Source organism: Salmo salar, chromosome 06, assembly GCF_965601325.2.
Source record: "Salmo salar chromosome 06, fSalSal1, whole genome shotgun sequence".
In the NCBI taxonomy this organism is placed as follows: domain Eukaryota; kingdom Metazoa; phylum Chordata; class Actinopteri; order Salmoniformes; family Salmonidae; genus Salmo; species Salmo salar.
In genome coordinates this window covers 76,398,090-76,415,458 of record NC_138296.1, presented here as the reverse complement: position 1 = coordinate 76,415,458, position 17,369 = coordinate 76,398,090, and the positions used below count along the sequence as shown (strand labels likewise).

At 42.3% G+C, this 17,369-nt stretch overlaps 1 protein-coding gene across 3 annotated transcripts in view; it reads right to left on the bottom strand.

Annotated features, from left to right (window-relative positions):
- LOC106607972 (pleckstrin homology domain-containing family G member 1) overlaps positions 1-17,369 on the bottom strand; it is a 130,563-nt gene that overhangs the window by 49,095 nt on the left and 64,099 nt on the right. Inside the window, exon 1 of one of the 3 annotated variants that reach the window (XM_014205510.3) lies at positions 11,281-11,787. The exons of the other annotated variants lie outside the window; for them this stretch is intronic. Coding sequence (XP_014060985.1) covers positions 11,281-11,290 — 10 coding nt within the window. The 5' untranslated portion in view covers positions 11,291-11,787. Of the gene's footprint in view, positions 1-11,280; positions 11,788-17,369 lie in introns of those variants that run through there. 3 annotated transcript variants of the gene reach the window in all.

The following is a 17,369-nucleotide window of genomic DNA, read 5'->3' as shown; positions in this document are numbered from 1 at the left end:
TCATGCACACTCGCATGCGTGTGTGTCAGAGTGGGTAAAAAAAAAAGAACATTCCACACTTAATGCTTTGGCTCTGCATGAGCATGCTGCAACAACAACAACATCTGCACGACAGTATTTCAACCTGAAGAGGGCCTGTCATGACTAAACACTGGAGATGATACTGATCATAAACCACTGTCTCTCTGGCACAGAGACAACAAGGTAAACTCATTAGATCTCTATACAGGCAGCCAAGCAAGCCATGCACGTGCACACACATATTGATGGTGGGCGGAAACACACACAAGGCTCAAATCAAAATCAAATCATGATTCCTGCTTACAAGAAAAAACTAAAAACAGGAAGTACAGGAATACGAAAGTGGTCCGATGAAGTGGATGCTAAGCTACAGGACTGGAATATGTTCCAGGTTTCACCCGATAATATTGAAGAGTTTACAACATCAGTCACCGGCTTCATTAAGTGGTGTTGGAAGGGCCAGTAGGAGGCATTCTTTACAAAAAAATGAAAGAAAAGATGATCCCAATGCCCCGGGGGCAGTGATTGGGGTCATTGCCGTGTGTAGAATGTAGTCTTTTGGTTGGATGTTAAAACAGGTGTCCTGACTCTCTGTGGTCACTAAAAGATCCCATGGCACTTATTTTAAGTGTAATAAGGGTGTTAACCCTGGTGTCCTGGCTAAATTCTCAATCTGGCCCTCATACTATCACGGTCACCTAATCATCCCCAGCTTCGAAATTGGCTCATTCATCCCCTTCCTCTCCCCTGTAACTATTCCCCAGGTCGTTGTGGTAAATGAGAATGTGTTCAGTCAACTTACCTGGTTAAATAAATAAAATACTAAATTATAAGTGTGTCGTCCCCACAGTGACCGCACGTGCATATTCCAAACAGAAGCCATGGATTACAGGCAACATCCACACCGAGCTAAAAGGCTAAAGCTGCGGCATTCAAGGAGCCGAACACTAATCCGGACGCTTGTAAAAATCCCGCTACGACCTCCAACGAGCCATCAAAACAGGCAAAGCGTCAATACAGGACTAAGATTGAATCCTACTACGCCGGCTCTGACGCTTGTCGGATGTGAGAGGGCTTGTAAACTATCACGGATTACAAAGGGAAACCCAGGCACGAGCTGCCCACAGGGATGATTAAATAACTGTGGGCAATATACAGTGCATTCGGATGCACGATATATTGGTGAACATATTGGAATCGGCCGATATTAGCTAAAAATGCCAACATTGGTATCGGCCCGATATTTAGTTTAACAGCAATGTGCAAAACCGATGTCAAAGCTGACGTGCATACCTATATAACGTAGGTACATGACATAATGATGCCACATAAAATGTTGTGCTACACGTGCAACAGAGCATTCCTAACCTAGCCCACAATGTCTGCTGTGTGGATCGAGCAGTCAACAAGTCGAGCAGTCATTTGAAAGAGTAAGAAAATTTCAGCGAGACAACTCAAAGTGGAATTCTTTGGAATTCTTTGCCCTTGACAATCAACCGTTCTCTGTCATGGGTGATGTTGGCTTTCGCCTACCGGAGTTACACATGAATAGCGTCACTGCTATTTGCTTCACTCCATACTATGGAACGCCGTTTGGGTCTTCGCGTGTCAAAAACGATACACGTCAAATAACACTATTTGACGAGTCAAATAAGCTTTAAATTTGACATGTCAATTTTGACAGTTCTATTATAGAATGTTGTGTGTTCTGAATTTGCACGTGCAAGCCAAGCGCCACCACTATCAGTATCATTGTCAAAGCTGTACAAAAAAGCCTGCAGACAAGCAACAACCGGCCACGAACGATGTGTTTACAATACCACATTGATGATAAAGCATTAATTCGTCGACCGCAACTTCTGGGGTAGCTAGCTTTAGCTTGGTACCTAGCTAGCACCAATACAACCAGCCTGAAAACAATGACCAGTAGAAACTGCAGTCATTTTCATTATTCTTAGCAATGATTTAGGAATCCTTGTAAGTATTAGCTAGGTAGGCATTTGTTCGCCTATTTAAATTGAACTTCAGTTCATGAAAATAAATAGCTAGCCAGCTACTTAACCCTGTTACCCAAAGCTAATGTTGTAAGCAGCCAGCTAGCTTCATCTGGCTAGTGAGGCTCTACCGGACTGGGTTATGTGTTGTGAAGCTAGCCACAATAAGGATTAGGCACAATAGTGGAATTTGCGGTTTGCCTTCAAAATAAATGTACCTCCTTTGAAAGTGATGCAGAAGGTTACAATTGGTGGAATCATGCCATATTTAGACTAGATCATGTTAAACAAGGTTGGAATGAGAAGCAATGAAATGGGGTATCAGTCTACTCGTTGACACCCACAGAACACAACTGTGAAGAGTTTATGCAAATATTAGCGTTGTAGCTCTTGTCGTGGGACTGTGACTGTGTGAAATCCCCTCCCCATGTATGTATTGACATTCATATTGCAGTGTACAGCTTTACCTAAGGATTGGGGATCAATGAAATGGGGTATCGGTCTACTCAATACCCAAGATATTTTTTCCCAACCTCTTCCTCAGAATTAAAACATCCACGCAGTATTGTTTTTCCTCAGGAATAGTGTTCAATACCCATAGGTTGACAATAAATGTGGCTTAATTCAGTTGTTTCAGACTTCCGCAATAAGAGCTACGACACGAATGTTCTCTGGGTGTCACTGAGGAGACTGATACCCCATGTCATTGATCTACAACCCATAGGTAAGGCTGTACATTGAAATAAGTATGCACCCAAAGCAATTCTAAAAGTATAATACATCCAGTGTGATTTCAACACATTGTCAAATGAACAAATTATCTTTTGTTGATTTTTTTTTATATAACATTCCAACCTCGTTTAGCTTGGTTGGAATGTTATATAAAATTGTTATATATGTTATATATGTTATATATGTTATATAAAATTATATTAAATTATATTAAATTCAATTATGGCATTTTTCTACTATTTGTATTCATTTGCATCACTGTCAATTACATACTTTTATTTTGAAGGATAACCACAAAGTCCACTATTGTGGCTAATCCTTATTGTGGCTAGCTTCACAGATGGGTCCAACCACCATTAATCAAATAAGAACTGTTTTATAAATTAGGGTTATTTCAGATGATGGCACCTAGCTATGAAGTTATCTAGCTAACTATATAGCTACTGAAACAGATGTCGTTTTGCAATGTTTTGGGAAAGAACATTGTTTGCATCCATGAGCTAGCTAGCTTTTCTTTAAATGACCAGCACTGTAGGTGCACGAGACAACTTTACCAGCATCATAGCATATGTATCGATGAATCGTTGTGACATTTAACAGTGATAGTGTAATCAATGTGTAATAACTACGTAAAAAATGTATGAACGTGTTAAATAATTATGTGACGTGCAGTCATATTCAGGTCCTGATTGGTCAACAAGCTTATTTGACACGTCAAATAGACCCAAACGGCATTCCAAGTAAGTGAAAGAAATAGGTTTTGATTATGTTTTACTGGTAATGGGGACATACGTTAATGCCAACAAAATAACTTTTTGGTCGTGTGTGTGTGTGTGTGTGTGTGTGTGTGTGTGTGTAACCTTTGCTTAACTAGGCAAGTCAGTTAAGAACAAATTCTTATTTACAATGACAGCCTACCCCGGCCAAACCCAGACGACGCTGGGCCAAATTGTGCACCGCCATATAAGACTCCCAATCACGGCTGGATGTGATACAGCCTGGATTCGAACCAGGGACTGTAGTGCAGTGCCTTAGACCGCTGCATCCATGTGTGTGTTAACTATTTAACTGTACTAGAATGCTTAAAATGCCGCAACAATTTGAAATATTCTTTTTTTTGGCGAGGAAAATATGGGATATTGGTTTCGGCCAAAAATGTAATATCGATGGATCACTAATTCAGACCCCTTGACTTATTACACATTGTTACGTTACAGCTTTAATCTGAAATGGATTCAATATTTTTTCCCAGAATCAATCTACACACAATACCCCATAATGACAAAGCAAAAACAGGTTTTTAGAAATGTTTGCAAATGTAAAATAAATAAATAAAATTCATTATCACATTTACATAAGTATTCATAGCCTTTACTCACTTCTTTGTTGAAGCACCTTTGACAGAGATTACAGCCTCGAGTCTTCTTGGGTATGACGCTACAAGCTTGGCACACCTTGATTTGTGGAGTTTCTCCCATTCTTCTCTGCAGATCCTCTCAAGCTCTGTCAGGTTGGATGGGGAGCGTCGCTGCACAGCTATTTTCAGGTCTCTCCAGAGATGTTCGACCGGGTTCAAGTTCAGGCTCTGGCTGGGCCACTCAAGGACATCCAGAGACTTGTCCAGAAGCCACTCCTGCATTGTCCTGGCTGCGTGCTTAGGGTTGTCGTCGTGTTGAAAGATGAACCTTTGCCCCAGTCTGAGGTCCTGAGTGCTCTTGATTAGGTTTTCATCAAGGATCTCTCTGTACTTTGCTCAGTTCATCTTACCCTCGATTCTGAATAGTCTCCCAGTCCTTGCCGCAGAAAAACATCCCCGCAGCATGATGCTGCCACCACCATGCTTCACCATAGGGATGGTGCCAAGTTTCCTCCAAACAAGATGCTTGGAATTCAGGCCAAAGAGTTCAATCTTGGTTTCATCAGACCTTGTTTCTCAAAATCCTAAATCCTTTAGGTGCTTTTTGGCAAATTCCAGGCGGGCTGTCATGTGCCTTTTACTGAGGAGTGGCTTCTGTCTGGCCCCTCTACCATAACAGCCTGACTGGTGGAGTGCTGCATAGATGGTTATCCTTCTGGAAGGTTTTGCCATCTCCACAGAGGAACTCTGGAGCTCTGTCAGAGTAACCATTGGTTCTTGACCAAGGCCTTTCACCCCAGATTGCTCAGTTTGGCCGGGCAGCCAGTTCTAGGAAGAGTCTTGGTGTTTCCAAACTTCTTCCATTTAAGAATGATGGAGGGCACTGTGGGCATTCTTGGGGACCTTCAATGGTGCAGAAATGTTTTGGTTACACTTCCCCAGATCTGTGCCGACACAATCCTGTCTCTGAGCTCTACGGACAATTCCTTTGAGCTCATGGCTTGGTTTTTGCTCTGACACGCAATATCAACTGTGGGACCTTATACAGACAGGTGTGTTCCTTTCCAAATTATGTCCAATCAATTGAATTTACCACAGGTGGACTCCAATCAAGTTGTAACGGATGCACCCAAGCTCAATTTGGAGCCTCATAACAAAGGGTCTGAATTTTTTTATTTTTAATACTTTTTTTATTTTTATTTTACAAACCTGTTTTCGCTTTGTCATTATGGGGTATTGTGTGCAGATTGATAAGGGAAAACATTTATTTAATACATTTTTAGAATAGATTGTAACGTAACCAAATGTGTAAAAAGTCAAGGGGACTAAATACTTTCTGAAGTGTGTATAACAACAGATGAACACCTCGTATCTTAGTAGTGTCTATAACATGAAAATAATAGTATGGACACATTAGTGTAGTGTTAATTCTGTGTTATTAAAACAGTGGGAGAGGGCTCGGGGGGGGGGGGGGGGGGTGGTATAGCTGAAAGCAGAGAGAGTTGCTGTATTCAGACAGACACACAAACACCTTTGGGACACCAACAAGCCCCCTGGCGCACACTCTCGCCCTTCCTATGACTATGTGACATACTGGGCTTATTCTCAAAAGTGATTGGATCTCACCACCACACAGAAATCCACACCATAGGAACTGAAATCGTTGCGATCCTATCCTATCCCTCCCTCTCATCAAGCCTGACATAGATTTTCACTTCTCTCTCTCACTAGTATGTATCCCTTACAACTTCCCACATTATTAATGTCTGCATCTGTCCCACTAGCCTGTGCTTGCCGTCCACAGCCTCCCTCGGTCTCCCTACCTCTCTTTTAACAATAGAGGTCGACCGATTAATCGGAATGGCCGATTAATTAGGGTCGATTTCAAGTTTTCATAACAATCGGTAATCGTTTTTTTTTTACACCTTTATTTAACTAGGCAAGTCAGATTAAGAGCACATTCTTATTTTCAATGACGGCCTAGGAACGGGGGTTAACTGCCTTGTTCAGGGGCAGAACAACAGATTTTTACCTTGTCACCTCGGGGATTCGTTTTTGCAACCTTCCGGTTACTAGTCCAACGCTCTAACCACCTGCCTTACATTGCACTCCACGAGGAGCCTGCTTGGCAGGCTGACTACCTGTTACGCGAAGGCAGCAAGAAGCCAAGGTAAGTTGCTAGCTAGCATTAAACTTATCATATAAAAAACTATCAATCTTAACATAATCACTAGTTAACTACACATGGTTGATTATATTACTAGTTTATCTAACGTGTCCTGCGTTGCATATAATCGATGTGGTGCCTGTTAATTTCTCATCCAATCACAACCTACTTCAACAAACGGGTGATTTAACAAGCGAATTTGCGAAAAAAGCACTGTCGTTGCACCAATGTACCTAACCATAAACATCAATGCCTTTCTTTAAAATCAATACACAAGTATATATTTTTAAACCTGCATATTTAGTTAATATTGTCTGCTAACATGAATTTCTTATAACTAGGGGAGTTGTGTCACTTCTCTTGCGTTCCGTACAAGCAGTCAGGGTATATACAGCAGTTTGGGCCGCCTGGCTCATTGCGAACTGTGAAGTCCATTTATTCCTAACAAAGGCAGTAATTAATTTGCCAGAATTGTACATAATTATGACATAATATTGAAGGTTGTGTAATGTAACAGGAATATTTAGACTTAGGGATGCCCCCCATTAGATAAAATACGGAATGGTTCCGTATTTCACTGAAATAATAAACGTTTCGTTTTCGAAATGATAGTTTCCGGATTCGACCATATTAATGACCAAAGGCTCGTATTTCTGTGTGTTATTATGTTATAATTAAGTCTATGATTTGATATTTGATAGAGCAGTCTGACTGAGCGATGGTAGGCAGCAGCAGGCTCGTAAGCATTCATTCAAACAGCACCTTCGTGCGTTTTGCCAGCTGCTCTTCGCAATTCTTCAAGCATAGCACTGTTTATGACTTCAAGCCTATCAACCCCCGAGATTAGGCTGGTGTAAACGATGCGAAATGGCTAGCTAGTTAGCCGGGTGCGCGCTAATATCATTTCAAACGTCACTCGCTCTGAGACTTGGGAGTGGTTGTTCCCCTTGCTCTACATGGGTAACGCTGCTTTGAGGGTGGCTGTTGTCGATGTGTTCCTGGTTCGAGCCCAGGTAGGAGCGAGGAGAGGGACGGAAGCTATACTGTTACACTGGCAATACTAAAGTGCCTATAAGAACATCCAATAGTCAAAGGTATATGAAATACAAATCGTATAGAGAGAAATAGTCCTATAATTCCTATAATAACTACAACCTAAAAATTCTTACCTGGGAATATTGAAGACTCATGTTAAAAGGAACCACCAGCTTTCATATGTTCTCATGTTCTGAGCAAGGAACTTAAACGTTAGCTTTTTTTACATGGCACATATTTCACTTTTACTTTCTTCTCCAACACTTTGTTTTTGCATTATTTAAACCAAAAATTGAATATGTTTCATTATTTATTTGAGGCTAAATTGATAGTATTTATGTATTATATTAAGTTAAAATAAGTGTTCATTCAGTATTGTTGTAATTGTCATTATTTCAAATAAATAAATAAATAAATAAATAAACTAAATACCGGCCGATTAATCGGTATCGGCTTTTTTTTGTTCCTCCAATAATCGGCATTGAAAAATCATAATCGGTCGACCTCTATTCAACAATACACACAGCAATAGACATGAGAGCTTTTGAGGGTGAAAGGGGAAGATATTGATTTGTTTTGTTTGAGCAATTTCCCCCAAATTGACCTCCCACCCTCCCACCATGCTCCCTCCCCCATCCCTACCCCAGCACGGCTAGCTAAGTATGGGGGCAGATGTCCTACTGAGCTGGGGTAGGTTGGTGGTGTATTGTCCACTGAGCCTCTCAATAGTAATTATGCCCCCCTCTAGCCCCCCTGCCTCAACTCCTCGCGCCCTTCCTGCCACCCCTGAGGGCTCTAATTTGGGTCATGGGCTGCAGAATGGCATTTCAGCACTACCCAAACAGCTACTTTGTCAAACAGACAGACAGGCAGGTACGGAGAGGAAACCAACACACACCAACTAACAAAAGGCCCTCTGAGATACCAGGAGTGCAGAGATGGAGAAATTAAATAACACACCATTTAAAAAGAGAGTCAACATAGCCCAATGGTGTACAGTGGAGGGTATACGGCATTGCAGCAAATAGGCACACGGCCAGTGGGCCTTCGCGCAAATGTTACAAAATGCAATTGCGGGAAAACACCATGCACATACAAGCCGTTTCACAGACAGAGATGGAAATATCCGTTAGAAGTTTAGAAAGAGGGAAACTCTAAAGATGCAGCAACTATTATGGGTTGATATATGACTAGGAAAATGTCTTTGGCTGCCAGACAATGAAAGAACAGGACAGCGTATACATGAAAGCCTTTATAAAATAATTGCCGCCACGTTTCTATGGTGGTATTTTGGCTATAGGTTACTTTGAAGCAAGGTAAGACATGCCTCATAATATGAAGTAAAATGTCCAGGTTTCAAACAATGAAGAAACAGGAAAAATATAGTGATGCTAATGATAGACCTAACCATCTTCTGGTAGATGGAAAGGCTTTCCCAGAAACCACCTCTATTAAATGTTAAGAAGCTACAAAGTAGCCTATGCCTACCTGGCAGAATGATACCATGATTATTTGCATCAATCCAGTGACCATTTCTTTTGCAAACTCCATCTCATGTGTGCTACAGAAACAATGCTAACCACACAACATTGCTAGGTGCCTGCAGCACAGTTTAATTAAAGGGTAACTACATGAAAAATAAAAATGTCTTACATTTTTCCCAGACCTCAAAAGTCATCCCGATGTGGTTCACGCATTGTTGTGGACTTAGAACACCCAATTTGGTTGTTTTTAAAAACCTCTGAATTTATGACTTAACTGACAGCCTAATGTATCTGATTCAATTAGTAGGCCTACTATTAGCCTACTTGCACAGTACAGGTTGGGTTGGCCTTCCCTTCCCCGGGCATGCTGGTTAGGATTTTATTTTGCTAAATTAGAGTACCCACTTCTCCAGGCACTACACCACTGACATAGCCCATTCATGGCCCATGCGAAAAATAAACTCTACATAGAAACATTGCATGGAAATAAATCCATGTCAATTTAGCAAACAGACACTTTTACACAGAAAACATTATTTGAGTATAAACTTCTGTCAACAGCCTCAGTGAGAAGCTTCCTCCATTGACTGACAGGAAAGTATCTATACCGGATATACAGTTGAAGTCGGAAGTTTACATACGCTTAGGTTGAAGTCATTAAAACTCGTTTTTCAACCACTCCACAAATTTCTTGTTAACAAACTATAGTTTTGGCAAGTCGGTTAGGACATCTACTTTGTGCATGACACAAGTAATTTTTCCAACAGTTGTTTACAGAAAGATTATTTCACTTATAATTCACTGTATCACAATTACAGTGAGTCAGAAGTTTACATACACTAAGTTGACTGTGCCTTTAAACAGCTTGGAAAATTCCAGAAATGTATGTCATGGCTTTAGAAGCTTCTGGTAGACTGACATAATTTGAGTCAATTGGAGGTGTACCTTCAAACTCAGTGCCTCTTTGCTTGACATCATGGGAAAATCAAAAGAAATCACCCTAGACCTCCACAAGTCTGGTTCATCCTTGGGAGCAATTTCCAAACGCCTGAAGGTACCACGTTCATCTGTACAAACAATAGTACACAAGTATAAACACCATGGGACCATGCAGCAGTCATACCGCTCAGGAAGGAGACGCGTTCTGTCTCCTAGAGATGAACGTACTTTGGTGCGAAAAGTGCAAATCAATCCCAGAACAACAGCAAAGGACCCTGTGAAGATGCTGGAGGAAACAGGTATAAAAGTATCTATATCCACAGTAAAACGAGTCCTATGTCGACATAACCTGAAAGGCCGCTCAGCAAGGAAGAAGCCAGTGCTCCAAAACCGCCATAAAAAAGCCATGGTGTATCTGGTACAAACCTGACTCAGTTACACCAGCTCTGTCAGGTGGAATGGGCCAAAATGCCACCAACTTATTGTGTGAAGCTTGTGGAAGGCTACCAAAAACGTTTGACCCAAGTTAAACAATTTAAAGGCAATACACTCAATTAGTATTTGGTAGCATGTAAACTTCTGACCCACTGGGAATGTGATGGAAGAAATAAAAGCTAAAACAAATCACTCTACTATTATTCTGACATTTCACATTCTTAAAATAAAGTGGTGATCCTAACTAAACTAAGACAGGGAATTTTTACTAGGATTTAATGTCAGGAATTGAGAAAAACTGAGTTTAAATGTATTTGGCTAAGGTGTATGTAAACTTCCGACTTCAACTGTATCTCCACCTCTCAAATCAGTGAGACTAGGCTCTACCTACAAACAACGTCTGTGGGGGAGAAATTACAGGAGAGGAACTAAGGATGATCTGAATTTTAAATAATCACTCGTAATCTGCAATGGAACAACAACAATATCAAGAACCAACAACCCTGTGAAAAAGCAAACATGTTGCATTCAACTGCCTCAGCAGGAAAACTAGAAAACACTGTTCACAGCACAGGGGAGAGAACCATTCCACAAAGAGGTCACACATACTTCACACAACAGTGTCAGCAGGGAGAAGATATCACACCAACACACAAAAGGAGCCAACACACAACCACAACTGACAGCAATACGAGGGCTAGATACAACACACAACAAACAAGCAAGGACGACAAAAGCACAACACAAGTTTCATTCAAATGACCTTTACCAGACGCAAGAAATACATGTGGAACTAAAACAGAGCCAGCTCTTACATCCATGTGAATAAAAACATGAACAGGAGTACTCATTCCTACCAGACACACCATCAAGGCATTCACCTTCAAAGACTTTCAATATACCACAAGGCCCCCAGTTTACCACACAAAAAAAATATATATGAAAGATAAAGAAATATACACTCTGCTGCACCTTTGACTGCAGATCAAACACCTGAGCCATTTTTTTACCATACAGAACCAACTGATGTTAAACCTTTACAGTTGAAAGAGCTCTCAAATGGCCTAGGACATAAAACAGTCTACATTAGAAATACCTGAAATAAATTCTGCTTACCAGTTGGCATAATGGCTTTGAATTTCCTTTAGCAAAGATAACAGAGGAGTGAATGTTTTGAAAGAAAACAACAGTCCAGGAAAATTCACATATCCACAGGGAGCAGACTTTTCTGATCGCAGTATTCCCAGTTCCCGCAGCCAGCAGAATTCCCACAGCACACCTCACATTCTCTCAGTCAGCCCGATAAATTTCCTTCTTCAGGGAGCAAGCGTGTAGTCCGCTGCTCCCAACACACTCACTCTGCCACCTATCACAGACAGACTTCTCACTGGTGTAGCAGCTGACCACTTTTGCTGTCCTTTTCTTTCTCTCCGATGCTCTGTATAGCTTTCTCTCTCTTTCTCCTTCGCTGGCTTGGTAAAACGGTCTCTCATTGGGCTCTCGGTCGCTCTTTCAGACAGCCTACATTTCTCTTTCTCTCTCTCTAGTGGTAGCACATACACTCTGTGTATGTCTGTATTTCTCTGTGTGTGCATCAGACTGAATGGCCTTTGCACTCCCCTGTTCCCTCCCCACTGGGCTTTCCCCTCCCCCTGACTCCTCCCCTCTCTCCCACAGCAAATTACAAGGACCTGAGTTCCACAGTAAGTGCCATCTCCAGGGCCGGCACCAGGTATAAGTGACATTAGCGGTTGCTTAGGGCCCTGGCCGCTAGGGGGCCCGTGACCACCAAAATGTTTTGGGGAACTCAGTCGGGGGTCTCAATTGTCTCTGCTGAGAGTTAGACTAGTAGAATATACAAGGTGCAATTTCAAAATGGGGTTGTGAATCAGCAGTTTCTCTCTTGATATGTCAGTAACTGACAGTGACTCAATTAGCCCATCTCAAGATTTTTTTTTGAGATTGGTCTAGCCAGCTATATGAACTTGTAGTAATCATGGTTGAAGTATCAAAATCGGGCACGTACCAATGGGGGGGGGCTATATTTTTTTTCAGTGGGCATTGCGTATACTCAGTTCTTAATCCCGACTGATGCGTATCAAAGTAGAATAGTGAACAACATTGGTAGGATTGGAAAGACGTTTCAACTTATATCTACCAGTAAATGCCAACTAAGACAACAATGGGTATGCAGGCCTTTGCATTCAAAAAGTTTGGTCCGAAGTCTAGGTTGAAACTTTGCAATGCGCAATGCAGTCATCAAGAGATGTTTGAATGAACATTTCTTTCCCAACAAACCTTCCCAATAAATGTTGACTGCAAAGTAGACCTACCTGGCAGAATGATATCATGATGATTTGTATCAAAATCGGGAGGGCATACAATGTAGGCCTACATTGTACAGCACAGCACAGAAACACCACTACCCCTATGATGCGATTTCAGAATACAGAAACTGTATTTCAATTCCATAATTTAGAATTTGTATTAGGATATTGTATTTGAATGTCATATTTTTTTTATTTGTAATGCAAAAATTGAATCCAGAAATGTAACTTGTATTTCATGATCTGAAACTGAATATTGCATTCAGTTCTAAAATTCTATTTAATTGAATATTCAAGTTCAATATTTATAAATTCATTTTTAATATGGTAGATATTGCATACATTTTCTGTGTATCAAGTTTACATAATATAATTTCAAGTTTATCCAAGTTTCAGACATGTATATTCAACTTCTCAGATGCATTCAGATTCAGTCTTTTAATTCAGTTCTCTAAATTCAGATTCAAAACCAGAGACAACATCCTGGTACTTTGACAGTCAGGAAAGGTCGAGGAAAACAGATAAAATCAAATGCTTACTGTGGTAACAGAATCTTCTGTCAGTTTCTGAAGCCAATGTGGCATGTTCCATTTATTTTCTTACACTGAATTTGACTCTAGCATTTGAGCCATTTTGGCTATTAGCTATTATGACCCCATTCCTGAAAGCTAAGTCTCTCTGGAGCATGGACATTCCCCGCTATGATGATCACAGGATGCGTTAGAAAGGAGTGTCACAAAAAATATATATATTTGGACCCATAAGAATATAGGTTAAAATGCCCCTTCATAGCCCTTCTAAGGATAGTCTTTCCACTCCCTGTTTAATCTTGCACTTGTGACTGACTGGGTTCAAACCAGGTCTCCTGTAGATAACAAGACTGTGTTAGCAAATTTAGCGAATGCCTATAGAGAAAAGTACAGGAAGTTCATGTAAAGGACGGCACGCTGCTTGCTTAACGATTACAGTTGAAACTCAGGACATCTGCCTCGCAAACACACGTGACAGCCCTCCTGAAGCGTTCCAACCCATCATGCTATTAAAAAAGGCCTTCTTCAATTGTGCAAGGGGCAACACTTCAGAGTTTCACAGATCCCATCTGCTACACTAACACAAGTCTTCAAGATCCAGCAAGGTTACTCGCGTGGTTTGGTGATCCATGCTTACGTGATGAGAACCTTGCCTGAGACCTGAAGACATGTTAGTTTGACATGTGTTATTTTGTCTTAAAGATAGTCTAGGTTCAAGTCTCCGCTAACGTGACTGACTGGGTTAAGACTGTTGGTCTATTGAGCTAAAGCCTAGGCATTGGTCCTGTGACTTGGATGGGTCTCATCAAAGAGGAGGTCAAAGGGGTTCGCTGACCATGCTCGTGTGATGAGTAACTGTTAGAGCTCGGAGCTTAAGAAATTCACTGTTTCCTGCAATTACGACGCTGTGCATATGACTAATAAACTCATCTAATCCAACTTGTCTGAGACCTGAAAGGTTACATAGTGTGGTGCACAGGAGACAACAGGAGACCCATCAGTCAAACTAACACGTCTTCATGTCTCAGCCAAGGATGCTCATCACAGACCTATATCCATCCTGCCCTGCCTTTCTAAAGTCTTTGAAAGCCAAGTTAACAAACAGATCACCGACCATTTCGAATCCCACCGTACCTTCTCAGCTATGCAATCTGGTTTCCGAGCTGGTCATGGATGCACCTCAGCCACGCTCAAGGTCCTAAACAGTATCATAAACACCATCGATAAAAGACAGCACTGTGCAGCCTTCTTCATCGACCTGGCCAAGGCTTTCGACACTGTCAATCACCGCATTCTTATCGGCAGACTCAATAGCCTTGGTTTCTCAAATGACTGCCTAGCCTGGTTCACTAACTACTTCTCAGATAGAGTTCAGTGTGTCAAATCGGACGGCCTGTTGTCCGGACCTCTGGCAGTCTCTATGGGGGTGCCACATGGTTCAATTCTCGGGCCGACTCTTTTCTCTGTATATATCAATTATATCGCTCTTGCTGCTGGTGATTCTCTGATCCACCTCTACGCAGACGACACCATTCTGTATCTGGCCCTTCTTTGGACACTTAACAAACCTTCAAACGAGCTTCAATGCCATTCAACACTCCTTCCGTAGCATCCAACTGCTCTTTAATGCTAGTAAAACTAAATGCATGCTCTTCAACGGATTGCTGCCCGCACCCACCCGCCCGACTAGCATCACTACTCTGGACGGTTCTGACTTAGAATATGTGGACAACTACAAATACCTAGGTGTCTGGTTAGACTGTAAACCGTCCTTCCAGACTCACATTAAGCATCTCCAATCCAAAATTAAATATAGAATCAGCTTCCTATTTCACAACAAAGCCTCCTTCACTCATGCTGCCAAACATACCCTCGTAAAACTGACTATCCTACCGATCCTTGACTTTGGCGATGTCATTTACAAAATAGCCTCCAACACTCTACTCAGCAAATTGGATGTACTCTATCACAGTGCCATCCATTTTGTCACTAAAGCACCATATGCTACCCACCACTGCGACCTGTATGGTCTCGTTGGCTGGCCCTCGCTGCATATCCGTTGCCAAACCCACTGGCTCCAGGTCATCTATAAGTCTTTGCTAGGTAAAGCCCCGCCTTATCTCAGCTCACTGGTCACCATAGCAACACCCACCCGTAGCACGTGCCCCAGCAGGTATATTTCACTGGTCATCCCCAAAGCCAACACCTCCTTTGGCCGCCTTTTCTTCCAGTTCTCTGCTGCCAATGACTGGATCGAATTGCAAAAGTCACTGAAGCTGGAGACTTATATCTCCCTCACTAACTTTAAGCATTAGCTGTTAGAGCAGCTTACCGATCACTGCACCTGTACACAGCCCATCTGTAAATAGCCCACCCAACTACCTCATCCCCATATTGTTCTTTTTTTGCTCTTTTGCACCCCAGTATCTCAACTTGCACATCATCATCTGCACATCTATCACTCCAGTGTTAATGCTAAATTGTAATTAATTACTATGGCCTATTTATTGCCTTACCTCCCTAATCTTACTACATTTGCACACACTGTATATAGATTTTTCTATTGTGTTATTGACTGCACGTTTGTTTATCCCATGTGTAACTCTGTTGTTGTTTTTGTCGCACTGCTTTGCTTTATCTTGGCCAGGTAGCAGTTGTAAGTGAGAACTTCTCAACTGGCCTACCTGGTTAAATAAAAAAAATATACACTGCTCAAAAAAATAAAGGGAACACTTAAACAACACAATGTAACTCCAAGTCAATCACACTTCTGTGAAATCAAACTGTCCACTTAGGAAGCAACACTGATTGACAATACATTTCACATGCTGTTGTGCAAATGGAATAGACAACAGGTGGAAATTATAGGCAATTAGCAAGACACCCCCAATAAAGGAGTGGTTCTGCAGGTGGGGACCACAGACCACTTCTCAGTTCCTATGCTTCCTGGCTGATGTTTTGGTCACTTTTGAATGCTGGCGGTGCTTTCACTCTAGTGGTAGCATGAGACAGAGTCTACAACCCACACAAGTGGCTCAGGTAGTGCAGCTCATCCAGGATGGCACATCAATGCGATCTGTGGCAAGAAGGTTTGCTGTGTCTGTCAGCGTAGTGTCCAGAGCATGGAGGCACTACCAGGAGACAGGCCAGTACATCAGGAGACGTGGAGGAGGCCGTAGGGGGGCAACAAACCAGCAGCAGGACCGCTACCTCCGCCTTTGTGCAAGGAGGAGCAGGAGAAGCACTGCCAGAGCCCTGCAAAATGACCTCCAGCAGACCACAAATGTGCATGTGTCTGCTCAAAACGGTCAGAAACAGACTCCATGAGGGTGGTATGAGGGCCCGACGTCCACAGGTGGGGGTTGTGCTTACAGCCCAACACCGTGCAGGACGTTTGGCATTTGCCAGAGAACACCAAGATTGGCAAATTCGCCACTGGCGCCCTGTGCTCTTCACAGATGAAAGCAGGTTCACACTGAGCACGTGACAGACGTGACAGAGTCTGGAGACGCCGTGGAGAACGTTCTGCTGCCTGCAACATCCTCCAGCATGACCGGTTTGGCGGTGGGTCAGTCATGGTGTGGGGTGGCATTTCTGGGGGGGGGCCGCACAGCCCTCCATGTGCTCGCCAGAGGTAGCCTGACTGCCATTAGGTACCGAGATGAGATCCTCAGACCTCTTGTGAGACCATATGCTGGCCCTGGGTTCCTCCTAATGCAAGACAATGCTAGACCTCATGTGGCTGGAGTGTGTCAGCAGTTCCTGCAAGAGGAAGGCATTGATGCTATGGACTGGCCCGCCTGTTCCCCAGACCTGAATCCAATTGAGCACATCTGGGACATCATGTCTCGCTCCATCCACCAACGCCACGTTGCACCACAGACTGTCCAGGAGTTGGCGGATGCTTTAGTCCAGGTCTGGGAGGAGATCCCTCAGGAGACCATCCGCCACCTCATCAGGAGCATGCCCAGGCGTTGTAGGGAGGTCATACAGGCATGTGGAGGCCACACACACTACTGAGCCTCATTTTGACTTGTTTTAAGGACATTACATCAAAGTTGGATCAGCCTGTAGTGTGGTTTTCCACTTTAATTTTGAGTGTGACTCCAAATCCAGACCTCCATGGGTTGATAAATTGGATTTCCATTGATTATTTTTGTGTGATTTTGTTGTCAGCACATTCAACTATGTAAAGAAAAAAGTATTTAATAAGATTATTTCTTTCATTCAGATCTAGGATGTGTTGTTTAAGTGTTCCCTTTATTTTTTTGAGCAGTATATAATAATTAAACATAGCCTCGTGAGATGGCCTGATCCCGCGAGCTTACATGAATGATTCGCTACACAC